We start from the raw sequence: 18,292 nt of genomic DNA on the forward strand, positions 1-18,292 counted from the left end.
TTCCGGTGGGGAGGGGGGCGGGACCCCAGCCCGCTCACGCCGGAAGTGGTTTGCGTTTTCAAGATGGCGACTCCCTATGTAACTGACGAGACCGGCGGTGAGTGCGGGAGTCGCGGAGCCGCTTCTCCCCGGGCTCTCGGGGCAGGGGTTCGGACTTAGAAAGGGGTCTGTGCCCCGCCCATCCCGGGGCCCCTCCTTTGCCCCGCCCTCCGGACCGCCTTCCCCATTCATTCTCTCCTACGGGGTGTCACCTGCGCCCCCTTCTGGTCTCTTGTTTGGGGGGTCTCCGCTTCCGGTCACCCAAGCCCTGGGGTCCTTCAATGCTGGTCCTTGATCCAGGACCCTCACGAGCCCTTAGCTTTTCTCCAGCACTTGGAAATCCCATATCTCTTTGGGGTTCTTCAGCCTTGGGGGCGCCTCCCCTCTCAATTCCCTCCAATTCTTGACCCCCCCCTTTTCCCCTCCCCCATCTCTCAGTGTACCTGCTTTCTGCCCTACCGGAGCCCCGTTTAAATACTATTTATCAAAGCTGTATCTGTTGGAGACCTCCTCATTGCTACATAGTTCTTTTTCCACTCTAACTCATCTTAATTGTTGGTTCATTGAGGTCCAGAGGTGTGAGGAGAAGAGGAACCTAATAGAACATTCAGCTGGAGTTCTCTCCTTGATAACACCACCCGTCACCCTTCGGTACCTTCTCTGGTGATGGTGATAAGAGTTGAGGGATCTGAGGTGGTAGAAGGTAAACGAGAAGGTGTCTAATGGCCTCTCAAGTCCTCTGACAAGTTTATAGAACCCACTATTTCTTCTAGTCAGAGAAGATTTTCCAAGCTGCTTAAGTGTCTGCTGTGTATGTGAGGCTGATATGTTGAAAACGGAATCAAGATTTTCATTTTGGCTATGCCCCATCCTAATTTTCTCATCTTTAGGAAAAATGTGCATATCTATTCAGTGACAGTCGAATAAGATACTATATGTGAAAGCGATTTATAAAATGCTGTGCAAGGCAAGGAGTTACTGTTTTTTGTAGTCCTTATTGTGTATTTGTATTCTGTAGAAGTGTGTGTGTATGTACTTTGGTCCATGCAGTCCGTTTTAAAATATACCTTTTATGCCTCTTGCTTTTCTTGTTTTCCATGTTACTTCTCAACCCACCTCTCATATGGTATCTAATGACAACCCAAGTCTCTGCTACTTCTCTGCAACATCACCTTTCAAAGTGGTACAACTTCTCTTGCTCTCTACATAGTAGGTACTTCTTCAATTTGCCTCTTTTGATGTGGTTTTTGAAAATATTACTCATTGTCCAGTACATTTCTACTTATTAACTGTTTTCTTTAAACTGATTTAATGAAAATTCAGATATGACATCTCACCTTACCCTCCCAAGAGGTATCTTCTGTTCTCATGTGACCGTGTAGAAGATAAGGAATCACACTGCTCTTTTGCTTTCCCTTGCTGCTTCCAGATCATCGATCTACCACTGTCACTGTAATTCTCCTGGAAGGTGTTGCCATGCAATTGTAGCATTTTCTCTAAAACTTAAGGGCCAACATCCAGGGACAAGATGTATCATATCATTTCATTCTGTTTCTCAGTGTCTCCACTCAGCATCCATGGAATACTTATAGATACATATTTATTATTTATTTAGCTGCATCCACACAGGGGATTTTTGTTGTGTCACGTGGAATCTTCTGTTGGGTCACGCAGAGTTAGTTGCCCTAGGGCATGTGTGGTCTTAGTTCCCCTACCAGGGATTGAACCTGTGTCCTCTGCATTGCAAGGTGGACTTTTAACCCCTAGACCAACAGGGAAGTCCCTGCGATACTTTTATAATTCCTCAATGTGAGATTATTGATTTTCCTTTGAATTTTCAAGCCAGCTACACATCAGAACCACTGCAATCTGGACCTACTACATATCCTACTACATAGAACACCACCAGTGACAGGGCTCCCCATCACTTATTTTAACTTCCTTAGTCATCTTTTTTACTTCCACACACCCATAGAATCAGCTTTTTGCCCTCTTTAGTTTCTCTGGTCCTTGACCTCTTTTCCATTTCATTTCATTGAGTCTACCAGCACCTTTATGACTACTATTTCCTTTTTTTAGTTTTTAAAAAATTAATTTTTGATTGAGCTGGGTCTTTGTTGCTGCACATGGGCTTTCTCTAGTTGTGGGGAGCAGGGGCTTCTCTTGTGGTGCTTGGCTTCTCTTTGTGGTAGAGCACAGGCTCTATCGCACAGGCTTCAGCATTTGGCAGCACTCGGGCTCTGTAGTTGTGGCACATGCACTTCGTTGTTGGACATCATGTGGAATTTTCCTGGACCAGGGATCCAACTGGTGTCCCTCGAATTGGCAGATGGATTTTTATCCACTGCGCCACCAGGGAAATCCCCGTTATGACTACTTTTGATGCTGGCCTGCTGGACCTCTGTGACCAGTCACTATCCTCATTGCTTTCTTCATTCATTTTGATCTTCTGTACTAAGCAAGCACTTCTGTTCTCTTGAGTCACACCCACCAACTTTTTTCTTGGCTTCTGCTTCTAGGCCATAGCGCATGGCTAGAGAAAAGGCATGGACTGCAGAACATTTGGTATAATATAACAATGTTAACTTCTGTCAAGGTCATGGATTTTCTCCAATTCTTCTATTAAAATTTTTTTTTTTTAATTTATTTGGCTGCTCTGAGTCTTTAGTTGTGGCATGCAGAATCTTTAGTTGCAGCATGCAGACTCTTAGTGGCAGCATGTGGGGTCTAGTTTCCCGACCAGGGATCAAACCTGAGCCTTCTGCCTTAGGAACACAGAGTCTTAGCGACTGGGTCACCAGGGAAGTTGCATCCAGTTCTTCTTTCTCCATATGCTTACATCCTAACATGGCTATTTTCCCTACCTTTCTCAGCTCTGTGAGTTTCCCTTCTCCCTGTGGCAACTGGCCTCACTTTCTATTTCATTGAGAAGTTAAGGTCTGTTATTTCCGTTTTCTTCCTGTTCATAGCTTGATTTGAATATCAGGTTCACACATACTATTTCCATTTCCTTACTGCTTACTTGTTCCTTAACTTTTTTTTTTTTTTTCTTTTTTGGCCTCATGGCTTTCGGAATCTTAGTTCTCTGACCAGGGATTGAACCCAAGTCACAGCAGTGAAAGTACTGAATGAGTCTCCTAACCACTGGCCTGCCAGGAAATTCCCTGTTCCTTAAGTCTTTACAATGGCTTCTTTCTAGCACCTGCTTCTCTCCTGAGTTGTCAGTTCCCTTTTCTAATTGTTTGGTGAGTAGCTTTTTATTCTTGGATATACTGTCACACCTAAAATCCAGTCTGACCAAAATCATTAGCAGTTTTTCCTTCCTTATTTCTGCTAAAGGCACTGTTGTTCTAGCCAACCTAAGATGAACTTATTGCATCATTTCTCTCTTTATTTCTCCCTTTTTAAATTTTAAATAGACTATTTTTTGGAACAGTTTTATATTTATAGAAAAATTGAGAAAATGATAGAGACAATTCCCATATACCTTAAACTCAGTTTCCCCCTTATTAACATCATACTTTAGTATGAGATGATTATTGCAATTAATAAACCAATATTCCAACCCATGGATCAAACCCAGGTTTCGTGCATTGCAGGCGGATTCTTCATCAGCTGAGCCACCAGGGAAGCCCAAGAATACTGGCATGGGTAGCCTATCCCTTCTCCAGCGGATCTTCCCAACCCAGGAATCAAACTGGGGTCTCCTGCATTGCAGGCAGATTCTTTACCATCTGAGCTAACAGGGAAGTGTTATAAACTAAGGTCCATACATTATTCAGATTTTCTCATTTTTTACCTTTTTTTTTTTTTTTTCCTGTTCCAGGATCCCTTATTAGATTTAGTTCTCATGTCACCTTCAACTCTGAGAGATTCTGAGACTTTCCTTGTTTTTGATGACCTTGACAGTTTTGAGGAGTATTGATCAGGTATTTTTGTAGGATCCCCTCTGTAGGAATTTGATGTTTTTCTCATGATTAGACTGGGATTAAGTAACTCCAGGAGTTGGTGATGGACAGGGAGGCCCGGCGTGCTGCGATTCATGGGGTCGCAGAGTTGGACACGACTGAGCAACTGAACTGGACTGAAGTGCTTTTTAGGGAAGGACCATAGAAGTAAAGTGACATTTTCATTATATTGAAGTTACATAGTATCACATAGATTTTTTTTTACTCTTGATAATTACCATCATCTGCTGGAGGTGGTATTTGTAAGATTTCTCCACTGTGAAGTTACTTTTTTCCCCTTCTCCTTTTTGTTTTGTACTCTTCAGAAGAAAGTCACTATCCACAGTCCACACTTAAAGAGTTATTCTTCTTTAAGAATGTAATATTTATACCCATTGTTTGGAATTCATTTGCACAGATTTTTCTCTTCTCCACGATACATTTATTCAATATTATTGATGGACAGGAAAGCCTGGCATGTTGCAGTCCATGGAGCTGCAAAGAGTCAGACACAACTGAGTGACTGAACTGAACTGAATTTATTTGTATCGATATGGACTTTGGGTAATTTTACTTATTTTACTGTTCAGATTTTCCAGCTTTGAACATTGAGAGCTCTTTTAGTTGGCCCTGTGTCCCTTTGACATACCCTCATCAGTGTAGGTTTTTTGTTTTTGTTTTTGTTGTTTTTTAGTGCTTCCTTTTTGACACTAGAAGGTGCTCCAGGCTCATCTTGTATATTTCCTGTCGCAGAACTAAAATCGTCCATTTCTCCAAGGAGCCCTTGTTCTTTTTACTGAAGAATAATGTAGGAAACCAAGATCAGAACACTAGATGTTTTTGTTATTATCAACAAATGTAACTGGGGTGTTATTTTCGCATTGTCTTTCAATCCCACCCCACCCCCCCATCAAAGTATTTTTCTCCTCCTGCTGCCCTTACCGTTATTCCGTCTTCAATATTGGTTAGCTATATGGCTTGGGAATTTTAAGCCTAGGGAATCCAAGACTTAGTTTTCTTATCAATGAAATAGAAATAGTAACTCTTACATTATAGGATTATTGTGAGAATTAATTAAAATTTAAATGAATTAACGTACATGTCTAGCACATAGAAAAGAAACAAAGTGAAGTTGCTCAGTCATGTCTGACTCTTTGTGACCCCATGGACTACCACCTTCTTCTGTCCATGGGATTTTCCAGGCAAGAGTACTCTGGAGTGGATTGCCATTTCCTTCTCCAGGGGATCTTCCTGACCCAGGGATCAAACCCAGGTCTCCCACACTGTAGGCAGATGCTTTACTTACCATCTGAGCCACCAGGGAAGTCCTAAGAAAGTACCTAAGTCCTAAGGAAGCACATGGACAGTACCTAAGACATGATTCTGTGATTGTTACTGTTATGTAAAGATTTGGTTTAGAATAAATTGTATGTGGAAAGTATCAAGCAGAGTACTTGAGTCAATCTAACTGCCTGATAAAATTCTAGTTTCCTTTATCCTGCAGATATTGCCATGACCTCCTAAATAGTTGTTCTACCTCTGTCTCTCTGTTCCAGTTTGACACACTGTTACCAGATTACTGCTCAAGTGCAATTTAATTATGTAATGTTTGTTCAGTATAATTTGTCAACTGTTAAATTTGGCATATACCCTTCTGATCTTTTTTTTTCTGTGCACTTCAAGAACATTTTTTAATCAGATGGTATTTACGTTTTTATATGTTGCCTTTTCATTTAACCTCATGACAAAATATTTTGCCTTGCTATTAAAAACTCTTTGTAAACATCTTTTAAAATACTGGCAGAGTGTTTTATTGTTTGAGCATGCACCCTCTCTTACCTTTTTTCTGTTATTGACTTCCAGATTGTTTCTAGAATTTTTGTTACAAAAAGTCAATGAATGTTTTTGTCTGCATTTAGGATTTCTTCTCAGGATAGATTTCTCAGACTTACTGGATTGGAGGGTACAAACTTTTATTTATTTTTAATTATAAAATTCATGTTGATTATAGAAAACTTGGAAAATATTTTCATAACTAGTGTAAAGTATAAGTCACATGCATGTTTGGTAATTCCAGAGCCCAAAGATGACTATAGTTAATGTTTCCATTTAGTTTTTCTTTCTATGCACATATATAGCATTATCTGTTTAACATAATTTGGATCATGCTGAATGGCTGTGCTTTCCAGGATGTAACTCTCAGAACACTTAGTAGTCCTATGAGATGTGCTATAAAATAAAAGGCTAAAATAAAAATAAGGTTCCTGTGGTCAAATAAATTTAGGAAACACTGTAAACCATATTCCCATCAGAATATTCACATGAATAAGAACATGTGTTTAAGTCTTTGTTGATAAGAACAAAAAAAAAATTTTTCCTGTGTTTAACCCAGAATTTCTCAAACTTAACAAATTTTGGGGGATAACCCTTGTTAATATCTTACAGAAGTAGTGTTTTTATATAACAATATTTTTTGGAAATGCTGCTAAATGTTATGACTACCTTATTCTCTTGCTTAGATTGCTTTCTAAAGGATTTTTACCATTGACAATATGTGAAAATACAGGTTTTAGCACTTGTTTGACTACACTGGAATTCTCATCTTTAAAAATTCTACTGTTTTGATAGATTAAAATAATATTTTATTGTTTTAATTTTTATTTCCTTTGATTACTAGTGAGGTTGAACTTTCTGGTATTCTTTTTCACTTATAACACAATACACAATAGTAGTGTAAAAAGCAGCCTTCTAAACCCACAGCCTGGATTCAAATTCTACAGTTTACTGACATTGTAACTTTGGGCAAATTAATACAAATACTGAATGTTTATATTAATTGGCATGAGGCAAACACTCAGTAAAGGGTAGCTGCTATTATCTTTTTGGAATTGGCTATCAAATTAACATACAGCCTATTTGCTCTTACATTAAAGATACTCCTCTCTAGTATGAGCACAAACCACTTTTCTTTCTTTTTTTTTTTTACAAACCACTTTTCAATACAGTATCATCACATACTATTATTGTGAAAGTTGCTCAGTCGTGTCCGACTCTTTATGACCCCATGGACTGTCCATGGAATTCTCCAGGCCAGAATACTGGAGTGGGTAATCTTTCCCTTCTCCAGGGGATCTTCCCAACCCAGGGATTGAACCCAGGTCTTCCTCATTGCAGGCAGATTCTTTACCAGCTGAGCCACAAGGAAAGCCCATCACATACTATGTCTCTGCTTAAATCCTCCAGTGAAACTGGGCAGTATAGTATAAAGCAAGGGAAATAGCAGTGTGCTGATATGTAAGGAGTTCAGATTGCACATATTAATACATGCTGCCTTTGTGATCTTAATCATATCTTCTATCTCTTGAAGACTTTGTTTCCTCAGCTGTAGATGATGATAATCTACCTATTGTCTAGAATCACCAGGAATATGTAAAATTCCTGGTGTGTTATGGCTACTTATTAATGTTCTTTCCTAATTGTTTTCAACATACTGTGAGTTTTGCAGTGCCATCATTTTTTTTTTTTAATTGTTTTTGGGACTTCCCTTGTTGTCCAAAGGCTAACAATTCGAGTTTCCAATGGAGGGGTCCTGTGTTCGATCCCTGGTCAGTGAACTAGATCCTACATGCCACAGCTAAGATCCAGCTCTGTCAGATAAATAAATATTTGAAAAAAATTGTGTTGCTTCTGAAAGGTTCTTTTATTTATTTACTCATGTTTTTTTATTTGGCTGCACTAGCTCTTGGTTGTGGCATTCAAACTCTTAGGTATGGCATGTGGGATCTGTTTCCCTGAGCAGGGATCAAACTTGTGTCCTCTGCATTGAGAGTATAGAGTATTAGCCACTAGACCACCAGAGAAGTCCCTACACTGCCATAGTTTTGCTTCTTGTTATTCTTAGAATGCCCTTTCTTTCTCTGCCTACACAAATATCAGCCACTGATTTACTATTGTTATTATTAACTACTATTACATTGTCTTTGAGGTCAGGTCCCTGAGTTTTTCCTAATTTTGTGTCACTTTCCCCCATCAAATAGGGTGTGGTTATTTATTCTCTTGAAATCTCCTATTAGTATGTATCAGTGTCTCTTAAGGATACCTAAAACATTCATATATATCTATATCTATATATTTTTGGCAGAACCATGCAGCATACGGGATCTTAGTTCCCCAACCAGAGATCAAATCCATGACCCCTGCTTGGGAGAGTGGAGTCTTAACCACCAGACCTCCAGGGAAGTCCCAAGACATTTATATTTTTATCTTATTCTTTGTTTACCTAACTTGTCCACCCTTCTTACTTAAACTGTAAATTTCTTGAAAGCGGGGGCCGATTTACTGATCTTGATAATTTCCGTTGCATTAGTAGAGGATTTTTCTCATAGGCTTTCAATAAATGTTTACTGCATTTAATTAATTTGTAGTCTGGCTTCTGACCACTTTACTTTTCTGAAGTTGTATTCTTGAACATAATTAGGGATTTCCAAATTGCCAAAATCAATAACCTTTTTCTTCTCAGTTCTCCTTTTCCTTAATCCCTTTGTAGTATTTAATACTGTTAATCACCTGGCCTAACTTCAGACTCTTGGTCTCCATGGAATAGTACTGTCCCAGTCTTTCTTTTCTAGGATTACTTCCTGGTGTTGCTGACACCTTTTCTTTCTTGAGGAAAATAATCAGGACTGTTTTTGTGGGGTCACTCCTCCAAATTGGATCTTCTTTTTTAATGTTCTGTGTTAGAAATCTTATAATTGGTGGCCCCGAGGTCATCCTCAGGCTCAGATCTGTAACCCTGATCTTAACTTTGAAGAAGGCACCAGGGCTTCAACACGCCTTTAACAGTCACTTCCATGTCACCCCTTGGAGTTCTTTCAAGCCTTCCTGTGTTTTAGCTTCACTGTCTTCCTGCCCGCCCCACCCCGAAATCTAGGCCCTTTTCAATTGAAGCAAACAGATTGAGGATTATAAAACAAGAGATGTGAGGAAATAACAGTTTACAAAGTTCTTACAGTAGCAGGGTCTAACCTCTTTGTTTTTGGTTCTCTCAAAGGTGCCTCCTGAGGGCACTATCTTGCAGTTCAGTGGTTAAGACTCTGCGCTTTCACTGGAGGGGGTCTGAGTTTGATCCCTAATAAGGGAAGTAGATCCACATACCACAATTAAGACCCACAAAGCCAAATTAAATAAATAAAAGTAAATACGTACTTAAAAAAAAAAAAAGATTCTACCTAAGAATCTTGATATTCTGCCCATGGTTTTTATTTCTAGGTTTAGGAATCTGTAAATCTCTCCTTCCTTTTTGACTGTACCTTTGGAAGATCCCCTGGAGAAGGGAAAGACTACCCACTCCAGTATTCTGGACTAGAGAATTCCATGGACTGTGTATAGTCCGTGGAGTCGCGAAGAGTCGGACATGACTGAGTGACTTTCACCTCGCTTCACTTGGATACCATCAAGGCTAGAGAGTGAAACCAAAGAAAACAGAAAACAGGTGCTCTTTTGTGATAACGGGCTGTTTGTATCTCCAAGGGTTTCCAGTTAGGATGGCTGTTCAAGAAGCTTCTGTCCCTATATTTTCTCACATTCCATATTTACTCGTCTTAAGCCTTCACCTGTAATCTCTATGCAGTTTACTTAAAACGTCTGTTTCTAGCTGTCTCTCCTTATGTTGTATGTTAGTGTGTTAGTTTCTCAGTCATGCCTGACTCTTTGTGACCCCATGGACAGCAGCCCACCAGGCTCCTCTGTCCATGAGATTCTCCAGGCAAGAATATTGAAGTGGGTTGCCATTTCCTTCTCCAGGGGATCTTCCTGACCCAGGGATCAAACCCGGGTCTCCTGCACTGCAGGCAGATTCTTTACCGACTGAGCTACAAGGGTAGCCCCAGCTGTCTCTCCTTAATTCCATGTAAAAACACTGCCTTCCTAGAGTTGAATTAGTCATTTTCACAAAATTGTCTTATCCTTTGGATTTTCTGTATATCAGTAGTTTATGTTCTCCTCCAAATTGTCCACATTCAAGAGTGATATTGCAGTTAGTGCTCTTACCTTTCTTTTTCGTTAGAATGAATGCTACAAGAAGGCAAGACCCTTGCTTGCTTTATTTATTCATTGTTGTATCCCTAGTTCCTGTTACAGTGCCTGCCACAACAGCAGGTATTCAATAAACATTTAAAATCCATGTGTGAAGAATGTTATTACTGTGTGCTCCTGTACCCACAGATATGTTGTGAAAAATACAAGAAAACGTGAAAAGCACCAGATTAAATCCACTGTAGCACAATGATTTCCTCTCATTCAAATATTGGCAGTCTTGGCAGATCCCGTCTTACTCTTAATAATAAATTTCTCTTTCATTTTCTTTTCAACATCCATACAGACCATTTAAATCAAGTCTTCTCACATTGAAACTATTGTTGGTTTTTTTTTTCCCTCTGCCTTTAGTTTATGTTACACATTTTCAGGTTAATCTTCTTAAAGCACTGCTTTGAGCAGATCATCTCCACTCCCTTAATGGCCTTCATTGTTCTCTCACATTAGGAAGCTTGAGTTCAAGCTCAAGAAGAGGTGGATATCTTTCATATTCTGACTTACTTCTAGTCTCTTCTCCCATTACATGTGTTTTTTGCCCAAAATATGCTGGATTCTTACTGTTCCCTAATATGATATTTAGATTTATTTATTCATTAATTTGAATTGATTACAGTCTTACATGGTTCAGGCCCTGTGCTTCAAAGATCAAAGGCAAAGTTTCTGCTCTCAAGCAAGCAAACAATCATGTTAAACATTAGATCCTGATAAAAGGCCAAAATAGGTGCTGTGGGTGCACAGAGGGCAACTTCTAAATGGGTTTGGGGTGGAAAGGTCAGGAAAGACTTCACTGAGGAGTTTATACTTGAACTTGACCTTTAAAGACCAGTTCAGTTCAGTCGCTCAGTCATTTCCAACTGTTTGCAACCCCATGAACTGCAGCACAACAGGCCTCCCTGTCCATCACCAACTCCCAGAGTCCACCCAAACCCATATCCACTGAGTCAGTGAGGCCATCCAACCATCTCATCCTCTGTCATCCCCTTCTCCTCCTGCCCTCAGTCTTTCCCAGCATCAGGGTCTTTTCAAATGAGTCAGCTCTTCACATCAGGTGGCCAAAGTATTGGAGTTTCAGCTTCAACATCAGTCCTTCCAATGAACACCCAGGACTGATCTGCTTTAGGATGGACTGGTTGAATCTCCTTGCAGTCCAAGGGACTCTCAAGAGTCTTCTCCAACACCACAGTTCAAAAGTATCAATTCTTTGGCACTCAGCTTTCTTTATAGTCCAACTCTCACATCCATACACGACCCACTGGAAGAACCATAGCCTTGACTAGATGGACCTTTGTTGACAAAGTAATGTCTCTGCTTTTTGATATGCTGTCTAAGTTGGTCATAACTTTCCTTCCAAGGAGTAAGTGTCTCCTAATTCCATGGCTGCAGTCACCATCTGCAGTGATTTTGGAGCCCATAAAAATTAAAGACCAGCAGTCATTAAGAATAAAGATAAGTCTATTCCACGCCAAAGGAAGAGCATAAAGATTACAGACACAGTCAGGTGAGATTTGTGACTATTTCAGTAGCCAGAGCAGCATAGAGGCTGGAGACTAGCAGGACCAGGGTCAAGAAGGCTTTTGTGTGTGGTTTTATGTCCATCCAAATACGCTGAGGGAAACAGGAATTCAGGAAGAAATTTAGGCAGGTGAATGACTAATTTGTCCCTTTATTTATGTTGCCTGGAGAATCTCAGGGATGGGGGAGCCTGGTGGGCTGCCGTCTCTGGGGTCGCATAGAGTTGGACGCGACTGAAGCGACTTAGCAGCGTAAGCCTGAGATACTTCCCTTTCTTCTCTTTCCTCATAACCACACCCCTACCCCTACCTGTCTAAATCTTGCTTGTCTTCCCAAGATCACAAAGTTGCTTTATCCTACATAAAATCTTTATAAGTCACCTGGTCAAAAATAATTTCACCCTCCTTTGTGTACTCATTCTCTAAGCCGTTTAGATCTGAAACCCAAAATGAGATTTTTAAAACCCACGATATAACAACATTAATGGGAATTTTTGAAAGGAAAAGTTATTCATAATCCAGTCACCAAACAGCTTTGCATATAGCACATTCTTTTTGTCATTTATGACGCTAACATTTAATATTAGAAATCATAGTATATATATGTTTTACATTCCATTACATCATATTAATGATTAAAATTATCATTTTTTACTGGCTGTATTGTAAACCATTCCTATATAACTAGATGTGGTTTGTTTTTAATTTTTAGCTGTTTATAAATACTGCCATGGCTTCACGATTATTGTCTCTTTTTTCATTGTTTTTTCCAGGTGGAACTATTTCCTCATGCTAAATTTTCAAGAGTGATTTTACTGAAACAAAGTGTGTTGTCTTTGACTTTAAAACTCTTTACCCCTCCCCTAGTCAGTGAATTACCAAGTGCTGTTGTTTCTTTGATAATGTATCTGGCATCATTCTCTTCCTTTCCTTTTTCAGCCAGTTCTGTCTCATGCCAGGATTATTGCAGTCTTTTTTTTCCTAACTGATTTCCCCAGTTTCCAATGTTTTCCCTTAACAATTCATCTTTTCATCATGCCAGATTAATTGCCCTAAAACTCTGCATTGGATAAAAGATTCATTCATTTGACAGCTATTTAGTGAATGCATGCCATGTGCCAGATATTAAACTCCTTAACTGGCATTTCGAAGTCTGAACATTCTCTCACTTACTTTACATCAGCCCTGATTCAGCCAGGCTTGTCTAGTCACCATCTCCTGCCCAGGCCGTGTACACTGCCATGTCGGAAACTTTGTTTTAGAATAGGATTCTGTTTAGAATCTGTTCTCCTTCCGTTTTCATTTGCTTTAGTTTGATTTCTTTCTCCAAAGCCCTAATCTCAGTCCTCTCTCAGTAGAGCCTCTGTTTTTTCTTTATTGAGTTTTTATTTTTGTCTCTAAGCTGTTGCAGCTAAGCGATGTTCTCAGTGTCCCTCTTTCATTCACTGATAAATTCAGAATTCCTTGACCTTGTTTTTAAGACTTTCTAAGACATGGCCCTATTTGTCGTTTTTGACGTGGCTTTGCATTATTCCCCAACATGAGCTGTCTGGTTCTCCTGTGCACCTCTGTTGTCTGCTCCTTGCATACTCCAGGCCGTCCCCGCAATCCAGCCTTTCTTGGCTCATGTTTGTCCTTTCTCCCATCCCCTCTACCTGTCAAATCCCACCCTTTTTTCATTTATATTTTTTGGTTTTAGTTTATTAATGATATTTGCATTATGAACACAGATAACACTGTGTAATCCATGTGGGAGGCTCTAGACTTGACTTTTAATTTTTTTAATCTTTTTGACTTTCTTGCCTCCCCTTTTTAAAACAGAAGTTACAGTAAAAAAACAAACAAACACATGTAACATAAGATATAAATATATGTTTGTGAAACTTATGTTATTAACGGTTAGTGGTTTCTACCACGTCTTCTTCCAGGTTGCCCCTCTTAAGGTAACCAGCATTAAGGTCTTGATAATCTTGGTATGTGTCCTTCCACACCTTTCCCTTTGTCCCTGTACACAAACCATAAGGGCCTCTAAGTGCCTGTCCTTGCCCCAACAAGAATGGGAGCCTCCTCTACACCAGCACTTCTCCAAATGTTGTCCAGGAGCCTTGGGGATTCCCTAAGCCCCTTTCCAGAGGTCTACAAGCACAGCTATTTTGATAATATAGTAAGATGCTATTTGCCTCTCTTACTGGGTTGAAGTGTTTGCACTGAGGGTACAAAAGGAATGGTGAGTAAAACTGTGACCCTTTACCACTAATCAAGGTGGTGGGACCAACATTGTACTAGTTCCTGTGTTCTTCACTGCTACATGCTTATAATAAATAATGCCAGTTTCACTTAAGAATGTTCTTGATGATGCAATAAAAATTATTAATTTTGGACTTGCCTGGTGGTGCAGTGGTAAAACTCCACGCTTCCACTGTAGTGGGCACAGGTTTGATCGCTGGTCAGGAAACTAAGACCCACATGCCCAGAGGCATGGCCAAAAATTTTTTTTTATTTCGAAAGTTTAAAAATTATTAATTTGATTAAACCCTGGCTGGCCCTTAAATCCACCTTTTTATTATTTTTCCAGCATTATTGAGGTATGACATAAAACATGTACAATGTTATAGATGTACAATGTAGTGATTTGATTTGATACACTACATATGTTGTGAAAGGTTTACCACAATAAGGTTAGTTAACAGTTGGACACGCCTGAGTGACTGAACTGAACATACCCTTTACCCCACATAATTACCATTTCATTGATTTATGATAAGAACATGAAAACTCTTCACAGCAACTTTCAAGTATATAATTCAGCTTTGCTGCCTATAGCCACCATGCTGTGCCTGATATTCCCAGAACTTACTCATAACTGAAAATTACGTCTTTTTAGTGTTCTCTGTGAATTAAATGGGAGGGAAGCATGAGACACTGCTGCCCCCTGAAGTGACGTGGCGTCTCAAGGAATAGCACTGGCACAGTTGTCCAGCTTGCAAGCTGAACAAGCTTCCTCTTCATGGAACTCTGTTTTTACTTGGAAGAAAGACTGACAAACTATAATTCAGACCTGAGTATCTGATAGGCATTTTCCTGTAAATGAAAGAAGTGAGCCTGTCATTTCATGGAAATCAACTGACAGTGCTTATTGCCAGTGATAAAATTCAAGCCTTCAAGTGGAAATTAGAATTTTGGAAAACTTGTATCTGCCACTGTGAGCACAAGAGCTTCACAGTAAAGAGTTTTCTGATTACATTAATGGCTATGATTTAAAAACAAATTTCATCATGAAATGTATAATATTACAAAATAAGAGTGTATGGGAGATTCTGAAAAAAGTTTGAGGATCTCTACATATTATCCTGCAGCTTACATTTTCGCTTAGTATATCATGGATACCATTCAAGGTCAGTTCATTTGTATCTAACTTTTTTTTAATAACATGGTGTTGTATCCTGCGGATGACCTTCAGCTATGTGGTCACTCATCTGTTGATGGCTATTTGTTTTCAGCTTTTTGCTAATTTAAATAATGTAGCAACATTATTATAATGTGAGCATCCTTTGCATATAGCCTTGTGTGCTGGCCCTTTTATTTCTACAGTATGGATTCCTGAAAGTTGACCAATGTTTTTAACCATCCACCTTATTAAAACTTCTTTTCTATAACATCTCTGGTTATTTCTCCCTCTTATGATTCTTGTTTTTGCCCTTTCTGGCTTCTTATTCATGTACTGTCTTTTGATGTCCTCATGTTGCTTGTGTTTTTTTAAACTTCCTCTGTGTCTGCTGCATCTTGCCAACTAGATTATAAAGACAGAAACTCCCTGAGGGCAGGAATGGAGTATTATACAGTGTATAGGCACTCAGTAAATAGAGAGTAAAGGTTGATATGAGAAAAGAATGCCTTATTGGGTGCATTTAGTGGAAGGGACTGGGGGAAACTGTGCACTCATGCATTCTTTCATCTTGGGAGCTATTTGAAAATTAGAGTAACTCTCCAACCTAATTCTCCCATTGCAGGCAAGTACATCGCCTCAACACAGCGACCTGACGGGACCTGGCGAAAGCAGCGGAGGGTGAAAGAAGGCTATGTGCCCCAGGAGGAGGTCCCAGTGTGAGTGGTTAGGCATGAGGTGGGGGTATTTAATGGGCCCCATACAGCAAGAAAGAGCATGTGAATTTCCTGGTCCCAAGATCCTAAGAAATGGAAGGAGGGGGCTGGGATTCAGGGGTGAGTGAATGATGAGTAACCAAATGACTGACTAGTCCAGTTTCTAGGGCCTCTGATCAGCAGAATCTGTAAAAGCATTCAGAGATCCAGAGCTTTAGCACCTACGTGTGTTAGTCACTTGGTCTGACTCTTTTCGACCCCATGGATTGTAGCTTACCAGGCTCCTCTGTCCATAGGATTTCCCAGGCAAGAATACTGGGGTGGATTGTCATTCCCTTCTCCAGGGGATCATCCTGACCCAGGGATCGTACCTGAGTCTCCTGAATCGCAGGCCTTACCATCTGAGCCACCAAAACCTAGGGACCCTCCAATCTGCAGAGCTAAGGAAAGCTGGGGAGGGCTTGGAGGGAGAGGAAGGCAGCAGGAAAATGAAAAGGCTGATGTAAATTATGAGGTTGGGAAAAGGACTCGAAAAGTCAGTGATTCTTTGACACTGTTCCCCACAGGTATGAGAACAAGTATGTGAAGTTTTTCAAGAGTAAACCAGAATTGCCCCCGGGCCTGAGCCCAGAGGCCACTGCCCCCATCTCCGCATCCAGGCCTGAAGGAGGTGAGCCAGCGCTCTCCAAGACCGCCAAACGCAACCTGAAGCGGAAGGAGAAGAGGCGGCAGCAGCAAGAGAAAGGGGAGGCGGAGGCCTTGAGCCGGACTCTTGAGAAGGTGTCCCTGGGAGAGACAGCTCAGGTCCTCAGTGCCCCACAGGCCTCCCGGGCAGTGCCTACGGCCGCCTCAGACCAATCCGACTCAGCTACCACCACTGAGAAGGCCAAGAAGATAAAGAACCTAAAGAAGAAGCTTCGGCAGGTGGAAGAGCTGCAGCAGCGGATCCAGGCTGGCGAAATCAGCCAGCCCAGCAAAGAGCAGCTAGAGAAGCTAGCGAGGAGGAGGGCATTGGAGGAGGAGCTTGAGGACTTGGAGCTGGGCCTGTGAGGCCTTCGGGGATTAGGGGATGGACTGCAGAACAAACCGTGGGGCTCTCTGGGGTCCTGGGGAACGTGGGCAGCAGCAGTCGGGAGGGGTATCCCCGGACTGGCTCACTTCCACTTCTCATGGCCCGACTCCGTCCTCCAGAGCCTAGCCTCTCCCTCATTCCTTCCCTTTTTCCCCTAACTCCTGTTTTTTTGGACTTCTCTCTCTCCCTCCTATCCCCAGTGTTCAAGATCTCAGTGACTATCCCAGGTACCTTTGCTGCTGATTTGGGTGTCTTGTTTAAAAGAAAATTGGGTGGGTGGGAGTCTCTTGGAGAACTGAGGTTGAGGAGTGGGGGAGTACACCCAAGTCTTGGAGTCTTGGTTCCTATTCACAGTGTTTATGGGTTATCTCCCCTTCCATCCCTCACCTCTTTTTTTTTTTTCCTTTTTTTAAAAAGAACAGAATAAACTCAAGTAGATAACATCTCTTGCTTTGTCTCTTTTCTTTTCAGCTTCTAGTAGTTGTTTTATCTTCTTCATTTGGGAACAGGAAGATAAGTGTTCAGAGTAGTGTTCTTTTTGCTTTAAAAAAATTACATGTATCACCAAATTAGCAACACTGATTTCTGTCCATGTTTGCTCAGATGTCAGTGAACAGAAATTGGTGTTATAATAAAATGTAACTTAGAACACATTTAATTTGATATTAATTTGCATGTATTATCATTATTGTGCTGCCTAGCAATGGAGCCCTAGTGTCTCCCTTACTGTTTATTTCTGAAAGTCATCAGTCAAGGATTGAGCTTGGGCCGCTGCAGTGAAAGCACCAAATCCTAACCACTGGAACACCAGGGAAGTCCCAGGACAGCTCTTTTGAAATTTTACCTTATCAGATGCCACCCCAAGGTGGCATTGTGGGGCAAACAAGAAGAGGAATTTACAGCCGAAATTAAGCTGTCACTTAATTTTCACATATCCTCTGATTTCCACACAGTCACTTAGCACAATCTTTCTAGCCAACTACCAGAATAGAAGGGAAGTCAGCCTTAATGAACTATCTGAAGAGTTCAAAAGTTTGTAGCTGAACTGTTAAGGTCCCACTCAATCTGGCCTTATTTCTTGCCATTCCTTAACTCTGGTCAAATGGCTTCAATTCTGTTGAACTACTTTCAGTTCATTGAATGAGCCATATTCTCTCTGAGCCTTAGTCCTTTGTCCCTGATGGTTCCTCTGCCAAGAATACTCTTGCTGATCCCGTCTGCTTAATCAATTCTTTCTTAACCTTTGGATCTCTGCCTAAATGTTATCTTCCCTGGGAAGACTTCTGTTACCCTCAAATATTAATTTAGGGGTCTTTTTTTTTTTTTTGCATCCGGGATCTTAGTTCCCTGACCAGGAACCAAGTCCCTGACCAGGAACCAAGTCCATACCCCATGCAGTGGAAACCCAGAGTCTTAATCACTGGACCACCAGGGAAGTCCTCTAGGTGTCTTAATTTCCTTCCTTAACACTCCACCCTTAATGTTTATAATGCCATTTATTACATTATGCTGTCGCACTTATTTTCTTG

At 40.7% G+C, this 18,292-nt stretch overlaps 1 protein-coding gene across 1 annotated transcript; it reads left to right on the forward strand.

Moving 5' to 3' along the window:
- On the forward strand, nt 1-17,210 carry PYM1 (PYM homolog 1, exon junction complex associated factor). The gene is made up of 3 exons (XM_005680387.3): nt 1-97; nt 15,601-15,694; nt 16,258-17,210. Exons 1-3 carry the CDS (start codon nt 64-66, stop codon nt 16,739-16,741), a joined length of 612 nt encoding a protein of 203 aa, XP_005680444.1. The 5' UTR covers nt 1-63; the 3' UTR covers nt 16,742-17,210.

This window comes from Capra hircus, chromosome 5, assembly GCF_001704415.2.
Source record: "Capra hircus breed San Clemente chromosome 5, ASM170441v1, whole genome shotgun sequence".
NCBI classification, from domain to species: domain Eukaryota; kingdom Metazoa; phylum Chordata; class Mammalia; order Artiodactyla; family Bovidae; genus Capra; species Capra hircus.